The sequence below is a fragment of the Rhineura floridana genome, chromosome 2 (genome assembly GCF_030035675.1).
Source record: "Rhineura floridana isolate rRhiFlo1 chromosome 2, rRhiFlo1.hap2, whole genome shotgun sequence".
Taxonomy (NCBI): domain Eukaryota; kingdom Metazoa; phylum Chordata; class Lepidosauria; order Squamata; family Rhineuridae; genus Rhineura; species Rhineura floridana.
Window position 1 is genome coordinate 23,621,816 of NC_084481.1, and position 15,648 is coordinate 23,637,463.

The window sequence follows — 15,648 nt, forward strand, 5'->3', positions numbered from 1 at the left end:
AACCTTGCTTATCATAAAGCATGAACCAATTTGCAAACTTTCAAAAAAAGGTGACATGCATTTGTGAAGTTGGTTGAAAGATTATGCTTAATCCAGACATACAGGGGTGTACTCAGCCAGTCTTTCCCTTTCTTCCCGCCCACCTACAGCACCCTGAAAACCCCACCAAGCCTCCCCAGAAGTCAGGGGACGCTACCAAACATTGTGGGCTACCGTGGGTGAGGGAAATATCCGGAATCTTGTGCAGGCAGTGCAAGATTTCTCTTCACACTTTCGGGCGATCACGTCTCCTACCGTGGCCCTGTAAGACACAGTCTGCAACGGTCAGGAGATTTCAACTCTCTGAAGAGTATTTTTGGAGGAATACAGGAGAGAGGAGGAGAAGGGAAAGATCAGTGGCGTGAGCTGCAGCTCTGGATACTGTACAACCCACACACTGCAGACAGGAAAGGAGGCACAGAAAAACTGTAAGTGGGAGACTCTAATTACTCCTACAGAATTGTTCCATCAGAGTAATGACAGTGGAATTCTACCCTCTGTGAGAAATGGGGAGGCTGCCAAATGTGAAATCCCTCATGCAGTAGAGCCTGGTCCATTACGGAAAATGGGGTACTATCCCACCAACCTCAGCCTGCCCCCATCTGCCTGACTTACAACCAGTCTAATGGGTAGCACTTTCTGTCACCTTCCTCCTCCTTAGCCACAGTGGTGCCCCTTGTGGAACTCAGCAGGGAGGAGGATGACAATGGAACTAGCATTTGTTGGGTCTGCCTGTCATTGGTTCTGGCTCCACCTGTTGGGGCTTCCTGTGTTCCGCCCTACCAGTCCCAATGGGCACCAGTCACCCCTGCACACATGTCAAGTTCTCCCCCTGGCACAGAAGTGCCCAACAAGATGGGATATGCAATCCTACATATTACACAGGGGAAATGGAGGTACATATGACATGGCAATGCTGCTTCTCTACACAGGCCTGTGTTCAAACAGAGCACCTAGTTCAACTCTTAAGTACATGGCACTTTTACACCAAAAAGATATTGGGTGTTGTCAGGGAAACGCTACAGAGAAAGCCCGCTCATGTTTCCTTGTCATGCAGGATTGTAGTTTATAATAGAAAACTGTCCATCTGTAGCTTATGTCATAAAAGTAATACAGTAGTCTCAACTATCTGTTTAGACATTTGTAAGCCAGGGCCTGTGTCTGTTCACTGCCTCCTAAACCGTTCCGGTAACATCACAAAAGTGGAGGGGGGCAGGGGAGAGAAGAGGCATAACAGGGTATGCCTGGAGCACCAACAGCCTTTCATCTAGGAAAGAATCCTCAGCCTCACCTAGGAAACATGGAAGGAAAAGCCTCAGGAAGTCTGGCTTGGGTTATTCAGGCTCCGGCCCAATACATTGGCAAATGAATAGCTTAACTAAATCTTAGCTTAACTAAATCCCCTGAGGCCTGTTCTGCAGTTGTTAAGGGGGCTGTTGATATTTCAATAAGGCCCATTGAAAGTTCAATAAGGCTGACAGTAAGAGTGGAATTTAAATACATCTTTCTTAAAACACCTTTGAATAGAAGCCTCTTATACCCAGAAAGTTGACAGGAAACACATTGGGCAAAGCACATAGCCTAGGAAAGAGGGCACTCAAGAGCAAAGTGCTCAACAGAAGGGGAAAACTGGATCCAATGAGGGCCTGAGAAAAAGGGGGAGAAGCAAAAGCAGGAGAAGCATGAAGGGACTGAAGAAGGCAGGAATCTGAGGGAATGGGGTGGTGGTGGGGGAGACAGAAAAGAAAGAGGACCAAGTGAAAGACAGATGGGGGAGAAGAGGGGCCAAGGAGGAAGTTGGCATTAAGAGAAAAATCATCACGTGACACAAAGCCAGGTGAAAACAGGAAAGGGATGCTGGAGCTTTCACAGCTACAAACCATCTTGATGACTCGGCTACACTTCCACATTCAGATAATTGATATCTTGCTGGAGTATCTATTCATAAAGATAGATGACAATTACCACAGCCTCAGCAATTATGTCATTAATTAGGATTTTTTTTAAAAAAAGGGAAAAAACCTAATGATTACTTTTATATTATAGATTATTTTGTAAATACAAGATTGTGCTTCACAAATGGCAAAGCAGCTTGCTTCCAGACATCATCTCAGCACTGCAATAAACTGGAGGAATTTTTACTTGGGCTCAAAAAGGGGGGGCGCGGACAGCTAGCCTGAAATGCTCCAAAATATCTGCCACAAATTTCACTAATTTTGCAAAATCAGGTCACTTAAAACATTGAAGGTCTTCAAGATTACTTATTCATCAGTTCCCTCTCTCATTATCTAGTCATAAAATCCTTCTTTCAAAAAGAACCACAGATCTGTGGAAACTTTCTAATTAACTAGGTTCAAAGGCATATGCACGATGACAGGGTCTTTTTCGGTGCGTGAGGTTTTTCTTTTTTAAAAACACACATTTTCATCATTTTAATTGGCAGGAAATGCTTAGCGGCTTTTTCATAAAATCTCCTGGCAATTAAACTACGGTCAACTCTGACTAAAACAAGACTATTCTGAGAAACAAACAATTTGCTATCATATTCAGCATATAGAATATTTGGTTTACTGACTCTTTGAACAAAGTTAATGAGATAGTAGCTGTGTCACTACAGGAGATTTATACACAACAAGTTAACCTTTCTTAATGATGCCACAGTCATTAAAAATAATTAGCACCAGGGCACTCTTTCTGACAATTATTAACATATATCAGAACACACTTAATGTGTGCTTTATTTCTGACTATGCAAAGAAACGCCTGCAAAACAACAGATCAATATTCACCATTAGCAATATCATTATTTTCAAAATAAGGGTAATTCCCTCCAAGTGTTTCTAAGATTGCGGTGATTGCACCAGCTTTAAAAACAGAATGCAGCTGGCAGTTTCACCATGTATGATGGTGTAAATAAAAAAAATGGAAATGGACTGCCTTCAAGTCAATCCCGACTTATGGCGACCCTATGAACAGGGTTTTCATGGTAAGTGGCATTCAGAGGTGATTTCACCTTTCCCTCCCTCTGAGGCTGAGAGGCAGTGACTGGCCCAAGGTCACCCAGTGCACTTCATGGCTACGTGGGGATTCGAACCCTGGTCTCCCAGGTCGTAGTCCAACACTCTAACCACTACGCCAGAATAAAATGCCTTTCTTCTTACCCGGCTGCATTTCCCTCCTGATGGGCTATAGCAAACAATCTCTCCCAGTTCACACCTTTTACTTTCACCTCCCTAAGTTGTTGAAAAGTGCGAACTGCCTACCTTGCTGTGTGCATAAGTGGTGGGCATGTGAAGTCCAAGCTGTACCTGTTAGAGGTGTACCCAGTCCATGTAGCCATACCTGACTATAGGGAACCACCTTCCCTGTCAACCCACCACCACCACCACCAATTCCACAGGGTCAATAAAAGGAGGGGAAGGTTGTTCCGTTATGAACATTTGTCACCTACCGAACATCATGAGTGATCCTTGCTTTTACAAGTACGTTTTAAAGACTGTTTAGGTTATTTACAGCACAATCCTAGCCATCTCTACTCAGAAGTAAGGTACATGGGATAAAGATTGCAACCTTGAGAGAATAAACCATTGTGTTTCTTTTTATGCTTCCTCTTCATTTTCTCCCTCATCCCTTAGCTCTCTAAATTTAATTAAACTTCCTGATTCTAAACCTATACTAAATGCTAGCAAGAAAACAAAACCTGCCAATTCTGGGTAATTTTAGGTGGCCTAGGCTTAAGATTTTAGTAGTGTTGCCTGTACATGCCATGTTTAGATTTGGAGATGGGGGACAGGAGCATGCATGCAAGCCTCACACCCAATGTACCTGTGCATCTATTGGCCCCACTAGCTCAGCCCTCAACTTTCCTGCGTTGAGCAGGGTAAGATCTGCAGGGGGCTTTTACTTGTGTTCACTTCAACCTCAGTAGAAGCCTTCACACAATCAGGGACCTTAATTGTGTAGAGGGTTCTATTTGAATGTAACGGAACACAAGTAAAATCCCCCTACAGACCTTCCATGCTCTAAATGAGAAGGTTGGGCAATACACATGGGGACATTGGGGTGTGAGTTGCACCCACTACCCTCCTCCCATTTAAACACCATGTGTTCAATATCTAGACACAGCTATGGTATATGGGATTTGCTTTTCCCCAAGTGGATACTATGTCGCTTAGAGTTGTATCTGAATGATGCAACCAGCTGGGTAGAGGCAACTGCATGGGTCTTTCCTATGGAATCAGCACCCACTATAGGTATAGGTACACTAGAGCAGAATATTATCATCATCGTGAAGAGGTCACCATAAACAGCTGGAACTATGTCTAAAGACCACATGAAATAAATAACCCATACTTCCGAAAGGTTGTTAGCAAACTTAAGTTTCATTTGGGGGGGGGGGAGCATAATTTGTCATCTCAAATTCTTCAGCCTGTACAAGAACATCGGCACGACATTGCCAGGACTAAGAGGTGATACTAACAAAATTGTTATGATGTAGAAAGTGTGTCTTAAGCATGGGGGCTGCCTCTACCATAGGAAGCAATTCATGCGTGGGAGGTAATGCAGCACAGGATTATATCTGCACAAAATTGGCTTGTGGTGGTGTGGAAGAAATCCTACAATCTGGACGGCAAAGCCAAGGTTCATGAATGGTTGGCCATTTGGAAGCAGCTGTCTCAGGGATCCTTTCAAAATAGAATAGTGTTATGTGCAATGGTCCTCAGATGAAGGATTGTATAAAACAGCTTTGACTGATAAAACCTGATGGCTGAAGTTGCTCAGTTCCAGAGGGCTCCACGAGCATGGGCAGGTCGCCTACAACAGGAAACGCTCCGAGTGCTTATGTATGAACATATTCACACCACAACAAAAATGGGAAGTCCTGGAATACACAGGACTCGGGCTGGCATCTGTTGTCATGAAGCATCAAAAATCTAAAGAATCTTCAGGCTACAAGCAGCATCGGTCTCAAATAAGCTACAAAGCTAGGATGCTGCCCGTCTCACAGAAGCAGTAAATGTCTTTCCTCTATCCAAGGCAGTGAAGTTCAATGGATGCAGGAAAGGGAGGTTTAGCATAAACCCAAGATTGGGAGACACAATGACTCTATGGGGTTCATGCGCCACAGGTGGTTTCTATTACTTTAACTGGCTTGACTGACCTTAGGAGTTTGTCATAACAACAGAGAAACAGAGCTATAATAAAATGTGCTACTATCTAAATAAGGAATCTGCATCACAGCTTCACTTAGCAATATAAAGCAGCATTAACAAGGACTGAAATAAAAGCAGATAGTTACTTCTCCAGTCTAGTTTCTTCAACAGAACTCTTATTATGTATTTCCTCACCCGATGCACCTGTTTTCTCCATGTTCCCAAGTGATGCATTCTTCCCTTTGTTCAAGTCTTCAATCAACAAATCTTCATAATGTTCAATACAAAGTCTCTTGTCAATCTGATACAGCAATGCAGGACACAGGCATGTAAACAAGCTGTGAGAAATCTGAGAATTGGTGTGGAGACCATAGTGCCTTAGCAGCTGTGTGACATTTAAACACTGCAAACAAGTTAGGAAGAAGACAATTAAAACAGGTTGCAATAGTTCCATCTGCATGCTCATGAAGCGTTAAAACATGAAGAGTTTAAACGTTAAAGATGACATAATATAAAAAAAATGTTTTAAAGAAGAAAATGGGTAAAAATCTATCCACAATGGTAGGAGTAGGAAATAATCATTCCCAGAAATACACACAGTTTATTGAAGAACTGTAAGAGAACAAGATCAAAACAGAGGGAGAGATGAGTTTGGGGGCCTCTCCATCGGCTCAGCTGACAAACCAACAATGTTTGCCTCCTGCTCTCTTTGAACTCTTTCCATTCTAGCTGAGTCTGCAACTAAGATCTAGTGCACGAGTTTGCTTTTTTCCTCCTTCCTCCCAATCACTTTTCCTTTTCTGTCATGTCTTTTAGATAGCCTGACAGGAGCGACCCTCTTATTGGGAGGGATATGGGAACCAATGAGAGGGGGAAATATTTTAATTAATTAAATGAACATATATTATTGTGGTTAAGGTGTTGGACTACGACCTGGGAGACCAGGGTTCGAATCTCCACATAGCCATGAAGCTCACTGGGTGACCTTGGGCCAGTCACTGCCTCTCAGTCTCATGAAAACCCTCTATTCAGAGGGTCGCCATAAGTCGGAATTGACTTGAGGGCAGTACATTAAAAAAAAGTGCCTGATTTTTCATCAATCAATCTGAGAATCTTAAAGATAAACCTGACTAAATTCAGAAATGATGTGGGCATATCATTTCTTGAAATCCTTCCTGAGGAACAGAAATATAGTTTGGGTCAACTGAAGAACTGAACTGTTTGGGCCGGAACAGACACAGGAACAAACATTATCTGATTGTGGAGAAAAGTTTCAACAAATTGAGATTTTACAGCCACAGGTATTTTAACTTTCCAGTTACCCCTGTAAAGGGGCTGAGGAATGCCCTCAGAGTAGTTACACAAAAAGAGAAGCCTCTGATTAGCATTCTCAAATGAAGTAAGGTGCTCAGAAGAGAAATAACCAGAGACATCTATGCTATGTATGAATCAAACTATTTTATAGGGGACAGATTACATACTATATTAGAAGGGTTCAGAGGAGCCATGCAACAATTCTACAAAACTTTATAGCCATTTTTACCTGTTTGCCTACCCCCAATATAGTTCCTGGGTTGCAAACATGATGCCCGCAGGCGCACAGTTGCCCACAGAGACCCTTCCCTGGTGCTTAAGAGTTCCCTTCCCCTGCTGAAATTAGACTTGAAAGAAGCATTTTATTGCAATCAATAAATGTGTGTGTGTCCGTCCGTCCGTCCAGAAGAGTTTCTCTGGTTTGCCAAAGGGCCAAAAAGGTTAATGACCCCCAACCTAGTTATTTGTGGCCTATAAAGAAAGAAGATAACAATTACTTTAGCAACTAGCTTTTGAAAAGCTCTCCTGTTTGGTTTCCCAGTAGCAAAAAGCACAAGAGCCCTACAGGATCAGATCAAAGGTCCATCTACTCCACTGTCCTCTACTTATACTGAGTGGCCAAACAGACGCCAATGGGAAGCCAGTAATTCTTATCCACCATGGTTAATCAAGATAGCATTTTTTAAAAACTTGTTTGAGGAAAAGAGGTTTCTTTCCCCCACATTCCAGATTTTAGTCATATACACACTACTTCTTATGCCTATATGATCTTACAGTTTTGAAGGCGTATTAGGTTTTATCAGGCTTAACACTGACCTCTTCATGACGATGCTCATCTTCATTATGGCGCTTGTGACTATGTGCCGAACGAATGGCACGCTTCCTCATCTGTGTGTGAGGCATTTCACGCTTGCTGGCATGGCGATGCCCATCTCCACTAGCAGGATTTGGATCCTGATGTCCATGAGTAGTTGAATGGTCATTATCGTGTTCGTGAAACTGCACATGCAAAGGCGATGTGATGTGCATGTGGCCATGTTTGCGAACATGATTCTGTTCATACTGCTCATTGGATTCATGATTGGGAGGAAAACCTTGTGCCGTCTCAATAGAACCCTCGCTGCTCTTTTTTTTGTCTTTCCGCCTCTTCTTGTTGTGTTTGTGTGGCTTCCTTTCAGGCTGCTCTTGAGTCGTGTTGGTTTCTGTTGAAGGCTCATGACTTGGCTCCCCATGGTCACTGGCACTAACAGAATCATTCTGGGAATGGTGAGTACCGTTTTGGTCAAGGTGGCGGTGCGGGTGACGGTGGTGATGCGGCTGGTGGTGCCCGTGGTTATTATGTTCATGAGCATGTTTGCCATCAGATTTTAAAGATGTCTCTGTTATTTCTTTTTCCTGGTCACACTTCTGGCTTCTTTTTGTAGACCCTTCATTCACAGTCTGGTTTTCTGAACCTGAGTGGCTGTGGGAATGAGGATGGTTGTGGGGATGGGAATGCTTTCCTTCTTGCATTTCTATTGCATCTAAGTGAGAAACATGATCATGGCCAATGTCCTCATGATTTATTTCCACTACTTTTACTTCTTCAAGGCCAAGGCTTGTCAGCAATTTCTCCAGACCAAAAAATGAGAGTTTTCCATTTTCACCGTACCGTTCAAAGAGTTTTTCAATGTAGTATTTCTGTACAGCTTCAGCTTTCTTACTTGCTTCAGGTTCTGTCCTGCTGTTCTGGAGATGCGGCATCTGCGTGATCTGATAGTCATTGTGGTTGTGACTACAGCCCTTTTCAGCACTGTGGTGTCCATCTTCATGACAATGGTGACATTGATGAAACACAAATGTTAGCAAACAAATGAGGCAAAATTGTGTGTGCATATGTACCTTCATTTCTGTTTTCTGCAAGAAAAGGAAAGAAAACGCCTGACTATTAAGTTCCCTTAGGATAGCCCTGAAATACTTCTGACAGTAAATTACTTCAGAACTGCATGACTGCTACAATATAATCCATAAAAATCAAACCAAATTTATCTTCTAAACCACCACATATACACATTAAAAAGGTCAACTCTCAAGACAGACTTGCAATTGTCATTTTTTTAAAAAGGGGGGGGTTAGACTTTCCCAAATATATTGAAGTATAAGCTTTTGTGGGCTAAGATTTATTTTGTCAAATGCATCTAGGATCTAGCCCATAAAAGCTGGTATCTCATATTTATTTTTTTATCTTACAACCCTTGCTACATTTGAACATATTTTTTATAAACACTAATCTTGTGTAGATATCTATTTGGACTTTGGAGGACTTATATTGATTTATATGATTAATTTTGGATGGAAGTACTGATAGCTATTGTATTTTCAGTGTGAGTTGACAGTGCTTATTGTTATTGTATTTTTCTTTCACTTTAAAAATTTTATTTCTTCTTCATTTCTTCTGCATTTTTTAGGATTTAAGGAGCCAATGGACTCTTAATAGTTTCTTTGGTACAACATACTAATACAGATATTTGTATAGAAATTTTTGGCCACATTTAAAGAAGCAGATACAGAAAACGTGTGAATTGAAAATGAACGTTAAATCTCTCAGCCATCCAGCCTCTTTAACTATGGAAACACAATCAGCATTTGAAGTCTCTATGTAGCACACTGGCTAACCACCTATTTCTTTGATGTCACTTACACCGGAAGTTCAAATAGAAACCCTCATTACAGTAGGAGAAAAACACCACTCCCTCTTTGTTTAATTAAAAGGTCTAAGGATCAAAGCAGTTTCCAGTACAGTTGAAAGCAAGTGTGAGAGTGAGTCATACTTTTTCTACTAAATGTCCATTCATTAGAAAACTGCAATTCCAAGCCCTGAAGAGGCATTATTATTTCAGCACTTCAAAACTAAGATCCTTTCAGATTATATTTTTCTCTCCCTCTCTCTCACACGCATAATCTGCATCAGTATATGTACTTACTACAGAAAGTAGGCACTCCCAAACAGAATTCTGAATAGATGTTTTCAGGGGCTCTCAAAATGATGAAATACACATCAACAATTTACCTTCTCCATTTTTAAAAGCTCAGAATGATGTTCCACTAACCTCACTGAGGTTCCATGCTGTCAACATGTAAAAGCTGGAATTTGTTCAAGTGAAGAAAAGAGCATCATATACAGAAAGGTCACTGTTCACTTTTGTATAAAGTCTTAAATCAAGCCATTTTGAAGACCCCAGGAACAAGTGATTTTTTCCCCAGTTATGTCTCCTTTGTTGTCTTAGACATAACTAGACAAAAAAATTCCACATGGAAAAATGGATTTAAAAAATAGGAACTTTTGGATGACCCCAGGCATTAAGCCACAAGGAAACTCCAGGCAGACATAAGAAACAGATGAGGATGCCAACAAGAATGGCATCCAGCTACTGATTTATATTCAACTGTCCTGCTAAGGAGCTCCAAACAACCATTTTGTGAAGTACAATTAGCTATAAAGTTTCCCAAGTGATACAGTGACTGGCCCAAGGTCACCCAGTGAGCTTCATGGCTACGCAAGGAGGAGACCATTGAAGTGGTATTCCAGCTCTTAACAGCAGTAGCCTCTTCTGCAGGTGTAGAAAGATTTTTCTTCTTCTTTTGGACTAATTCATTCTAAATTGATAAATAAATTGGGAACTGAAAAAGCAGGAAAGCTTGTATTACTTCTTCTAGACAATGTACACACAATACAAAGTGGAAGACTGAGTTAACTATACTACCCAATATTTTCCTCATGTTGACTTGATTGAAATTACCTAAATTTAATTTTTTATTAACTTTACGTTTATCTAAAAACGGACATAGTTAACCATTCAAAAACTCCATGTGCATGTTTTGTTTATGTTGCTGTTTGCTAAAGAAGAAAACTAAACAGAAGAAAAAACAATATTATTAGTACAATTTAAAGGCCTGTCTGGTAGTGGTGATTCTGGCACATCATGACAAACATTACTGTTATTATTGTTGTTATTTTTAAATTTACATCCTGCCCATCCTCCTATTCGGAGCCCAGGGCAGGATATCATGAAAAACATCATGATTAATTGAACAGCTGGAGCTAGTTCATCTCCTGAATGACTTCATTTTAGTACTAAAATGACCAAATTGTCATCTCATTTTTTGATGAAAATTAATCTGAAAACAATTCAGAATAATTGCTTAGCATATACCTACTTTCTAATGAAACCTACATCTCTGATTATGCATTAAAATTATAATAAACAATAAAATACTTTACTAAAAAAAGACGATTAATAGAATTTTCCTCACTAGTCATTTAAACTGATTTAAATCATTAAAATGTAAGTGGTTTAAATCAACTCTGCTCCTAGTGCCCATCAAATAATGCCCCGTTCACTACGGCACAGCTGCACACACATTCCTCTAAGAAAGGAAGACAGTCATAAAGTCAATCTATGTGCACAAAAGCTACATGCACATGAACTGGAGATCATACAAAACTTTGGATCAGGGCACAATCTCCAGGTCTCCCATAAACTTCTCCAGAAGTGACTAAAAAACTGGTGAAAAGAACACAAGCTATTTTTTTTCCTTAGGCATCCCTTAAGCTAGGAATCCATTCACTCTAAACTACTTGGTGACCAGGAATTCCATGAAGGCAAGTGCATGGAAATGTCCCATCCCCCACATGAGTAAGAGGGAGAGAGCACTCTGCTTCTTCACCAGCCCGCTCAGCTTCTGAACTGGCCACAGAGGAAAAGACTGCATTTCCTCCTGTGGCCAGTACAGAGGAACACTAAGCCGGTGATTTACTCTGCCACCCCACTGCACTTCTAGCCTGCAAGTGTTTTTACCAGCATCTTTTTACACATAAGAGTGAGCAAGCAATTTTTAAAGTTTCTAATAATTTAGAAAAAAATGGGGGGGGGGAAGCTAACAAGGCTGGCGTAATCCACCCACACAGGTTTGTAATGAGGGCACAAGGGAATTATGTCATTAGCGGTGCTCTGAGCTTCTAGAAAGAAGGGCCAGATACAAGTATGATAAATAAGTCCAACTTGTTGCCATTATAATAAAGCTATACCAGGTATATACGCAACAGACCAAATCAGAATGGCCAGCAGATGTTACACTTAACTCACTGGCTCCATTCCAACAAAAAGAGTTCACCTCCTGTTATGTAGCCACAGGAAGATCCTATTTAGACGCCACATCTAAGCTAGACTCATCCCAAAGCCAAAGGATAAATTGGCACACGATTTAACTCTCTCACTGGCAGGTGGGGCAAGACCCAAGAGATTACAGACAACTTTCCAAGCCTATTTGTACCATTTCTTTCATGTTTTTAAGGAAGCCTGGAACCAGGTAGATAAAAATTGAAGGTTTTTTTTCAAAGAATTGGATTCCCCTGCCAAATTAACATTTTAAAAAAGAAGTAAATACTTAATATGTCTTAAATAATTAGATTAATATTAAATAATCTTGATGTGGCTTTTTTTCTAAATGATTTTAAATCACATTTAAATAGCCTTGATTAAAATCAACCCACTGGGCTTGGAACTAACAAGAACAGCTCTGTTGTACTGTACAAGAAATCTTTCCTTGTAAGGATTGAACTAGGTAACTGTTTAAGCTCCCCACCCCACAATGTCTATGAATGAGGTAAATGGGCTATTTGTAAATATGGCATGAGTTTCATACTACCAGCATCACTTTGGTCTGCCTCATCACAGAGGACAGGATCAAATAACAGGAGGGCAAAACTTTTATAGAGCAGGGAGGGCAGCTTACGGGCTTCCCCTGGTGAATTCTGACTTTTATACTGTGTTTATGGATATGTTTATGGATATTTTTTATGTATTTTGCTTTGTAAATTAATTCGATATGTGTACCTTGTGTATTCTATTGTAAACCACTTTGAGATCTTTTAAATAGTAAGCGGTTTATAAATGGAAATAATAAAGTAGTAGTAGTAGTAGTAGTAGTAGTAGTAGTAGTAGTAGTAGTAGTAGTAGTAGTAGTAGTAGTAGTCTTCCTTTTGCAATACGTTTCTCTCAGCAAAGCAGGGATAAAGGAAGGTCAAGGCAAAGGAAGGGAACATGTATTCTTTCTCGTGCCATCACTGTCTTCCCTGTCTATAGCTCCGCTGAGACTCTCTCACTGCAAAGCAGTCATCAAAAAGGGACACAGGTGAGGATATTGAGTCAATGGTTAAAAACAGAAAAGACAAAGATGCACTCACTGCAGCCTACAGCTGGCATGGGGAACCTCCGGCTCAAGGGCCAAATAAGGCCCAGGAGGGGTTCTAATTTGCCCTGTGCGGCCATTTTCCTCAAGCCTAACCCATGTGGCCCACACTTGATGTCATACATGATGGCAGGTGTGGGGCAGCTAAAGACACGACTGCAAAGGAAGAATCAAGAGACCTGAAGCGTACAGCAGATCATTTCTTGGCAAGCAAGGGTTGCATTTGGCACCTTTTAAATTTGCCACCAAATATAGTGCAGCCAACCCTTGCTGAAAGAGGGGTTTGCAGTCAGCACCAACCTGCCAGCTGATTGGCGTGTTGACTGCAAGCCACATTCAGCAGGGATCTTGCTTTGCAGAACGGAAAGACTCAGGAGTGCACTGTGAGTTCTTTCCTTTGAAGTTGACCTGACATCATGGTGACCCCAGGTAGGCAACCCTGCTTATCCATCAAAGTGCCCCATGGGGTCAGAGGGGTGGAGCTATCTGCCCAGCTGGCCTAATCCTGTTCTCCACTCTTGGGCTATAGCATGGCCAAGATGCATAAGCTAAGGCAATAAATATGGTAAGCAATAAATATGGTAAGCAAGCAAAATGTAATGAGCTTTGCAGACAGACGTCCACTAAATTTCTGAGTAGTCTGAAGAGAAGATTTAGTAAAGCCATTTAATCAGTGCCAAAGGCTTATCTGCTACAAGCAGAGCTGCTATCCATACATTGCTAAGTTCTCCAGTGAAGCCCAAAAACACAAAGTGCTCCATCTGTATGCTTTAAGAATTAGCAAGAATTTCCTGGCTGAGATCTAACCCTTGACTCAGGTATGATCCTAATCCTTTCTACTAGCTTATGATTGTTTTCATGTGACTATCACAGCAGAAATGTAGTCATGCATCTCTGATTTTACACTGTACCTTTTCTTGGGGGGGCATCAAATTAGTTAAGTAAGTCTCAGTTACCACTTGATGCATCAATTTACTTCTCACTCATACTATTTCATTACTGAGATCTCCAGTACCAGACAATACCATTGCCAAAAAAAGCACCAATAGCTGTTTCAGTTCTCTGTTGCCAGAAATTTAAGTTATGTTATATTCTAAACACACACAGGAGCAAGATACAAGCATGGAAATTTGCCTGCAGTCTGATTAAAACAAAATTTCCAACTCTTCACACAGTCATGATTTATCCATAGCTGAGTGAGTGGACAAGAAACGAATGCACCAATCCAGAGAAGTAGCACGTCTTACAGAAGTAACAGCCTGATTCCCCTGCCCAATCAAATATAAACTCCTGTCTTATATGCATCACTTTATAATGCAAGCTTGCTTTGTATATTCCCCTCACGGGTTGTTTAAGGTTTTTTAAGTTATGCAGTCTGGAACTTTTAAGGCACTTGCGACAGCAAGGCAAAACGGCAGAAGCAAGATAAAGGGGTCAATATATAGTAGGTGGAATTGTACTGAGCAGAGGCTAGGGGAAGGAAAATACCTAGACAGAAATGTTGATAATAGATGAGCTTATAGTAAAGGCTGGGACTTTGACAATAATGAAGAATAACATATAAATTTGATCTGCAGATTAAAACCCACAGAAAGCAGAGACTCTCCTGAATTTCTAATTCTGCATGTGTCAGCAAACACGATGTGAATTTAGGAAACATTCATGCAACGCTGAAAGCCTGCAAAATGAAGAGTGCGCTTTGTAAGAAGAACCATCACCTGAAAGTTCTCAGCTACAGTAGGGCCCCGCTTATACGGCGGGTTAGGGACCAGGCTCCCGCCACAAAGCGGAAATCGCCATAAAATGGAACCCATTGACTTTAATGGGTCACATCGCGCAAAAATGCCGCAAAACTGGCTTTAAAACGGGGAATTTCCCAATTGAAAGCCGCCGCATCAGAGGAAAGCAGAACACCAGAAAGCGGGGCCCTACTTACTGTACATTTACTAAGGCAATACCATAAAACTGACAGCACAGTAGGAAACTGACACAGATGCATGGCAGATAAACTGGCTGCAATCCTATGTGCAGTCGTCTGGGATTAGATCAAACAAAATGAGTTGTATCCAAAAGCTAAGCCTACTCAGAGGAGACCCACTGAAATTAATGAACCTGACTAACTTGGGTCTATTAATTTTAATGGGTTTACAAAAAATTTATATCAAGTAAAGAAGTATGTTAGACTTCAAAAGGAAAAGACCAAAGTTTTATGTTCTTGAGGACACATATGGATGCTAATCTAGGAACAAGCATAATTTCCACTAGAAGCAGTAATTGCTCCAGTCTGAAGGTTGTCCATTAGAGAATGTGGCCCTCAGACTGAAAAAGATTCTTCACTCCTGCTCTGGTGGATACGCACAGATGTATCTGGAATCATTTTCTTTTTCTTGATATACACACTATGTGCAACACCAACCTATAGCTTTTTGTTCAAACTTTTACATGTTAGTAATGATCAGGCCTTGCTCTAAGAACATTAAGCCCGCCTTCTGCATTTTCTAGCATGCAGCATCAATGCTCACAGGAAGTGATGGGACTTGATCACATACACAACACCAAAGCCTTAAGCTAGTTTGACCTTCTGCTACAGACTTCTCTATGGCAAAACAAATAAACGACCATGCAATAAACATGTAAGGGAGTGCATTTGACAAAGATGTTATCCCTCTGACAACCTCTTCCCCAGCCCAGCTGCTTTTATCCCACAGCAGAAAACCTGTGGGTAGCCTTACTTTTCCCCAAAGGAAATAAAATGACCTAGGTGGTGAATAGTTTTGAGTGGGGAGAATGGCTCAAAGGGGAAAAGGTGCCCTCCCATTCTTCAAACTGCAGCATTGGGGACACCATTCTTTTTTTTTTTTTTAAAGCCATCCCTAAAAAGAAACATGGAGCAGTATGCATAGTTTCACCC

At 41.1% G+C, this 15,648-nt stretch overlaps 1 protein-coding gene across 3 annotated transcripts in view; it reads right to left on the minus strand.

Moving 5' to 3' along the window:
• Window positions 1-15,648, minus strand: part of SLC39A10 (solute carrier family 39 member 10) — a 73,282-nt gene that overhangs the window by 35,642 nt on the left and 21,992 nt on the right. For all 3 annotated transcript variants that reach the window (XM_061608181.1, XM_061608180.1, XM_061608182.1), the window contains exons 2-3: window positions 7,323-8,402; window positions 5,388-5,595 (exon numbers count right to left, since the gene is read on the minus strand). In XM_061608181.1, the coding sequence (XP_061464165.1) occupies window positions 5,388-5,595; window positions 7,323-8,393 (1,279 nt within the window). In that variant the 5' untranslated portion in view covers window positions 8,394-8,402. The remainder of the gene's footprint in view (window positions 1-5,387; window positions 5,596-7,322; window positions 8,403-15,648) is intronic.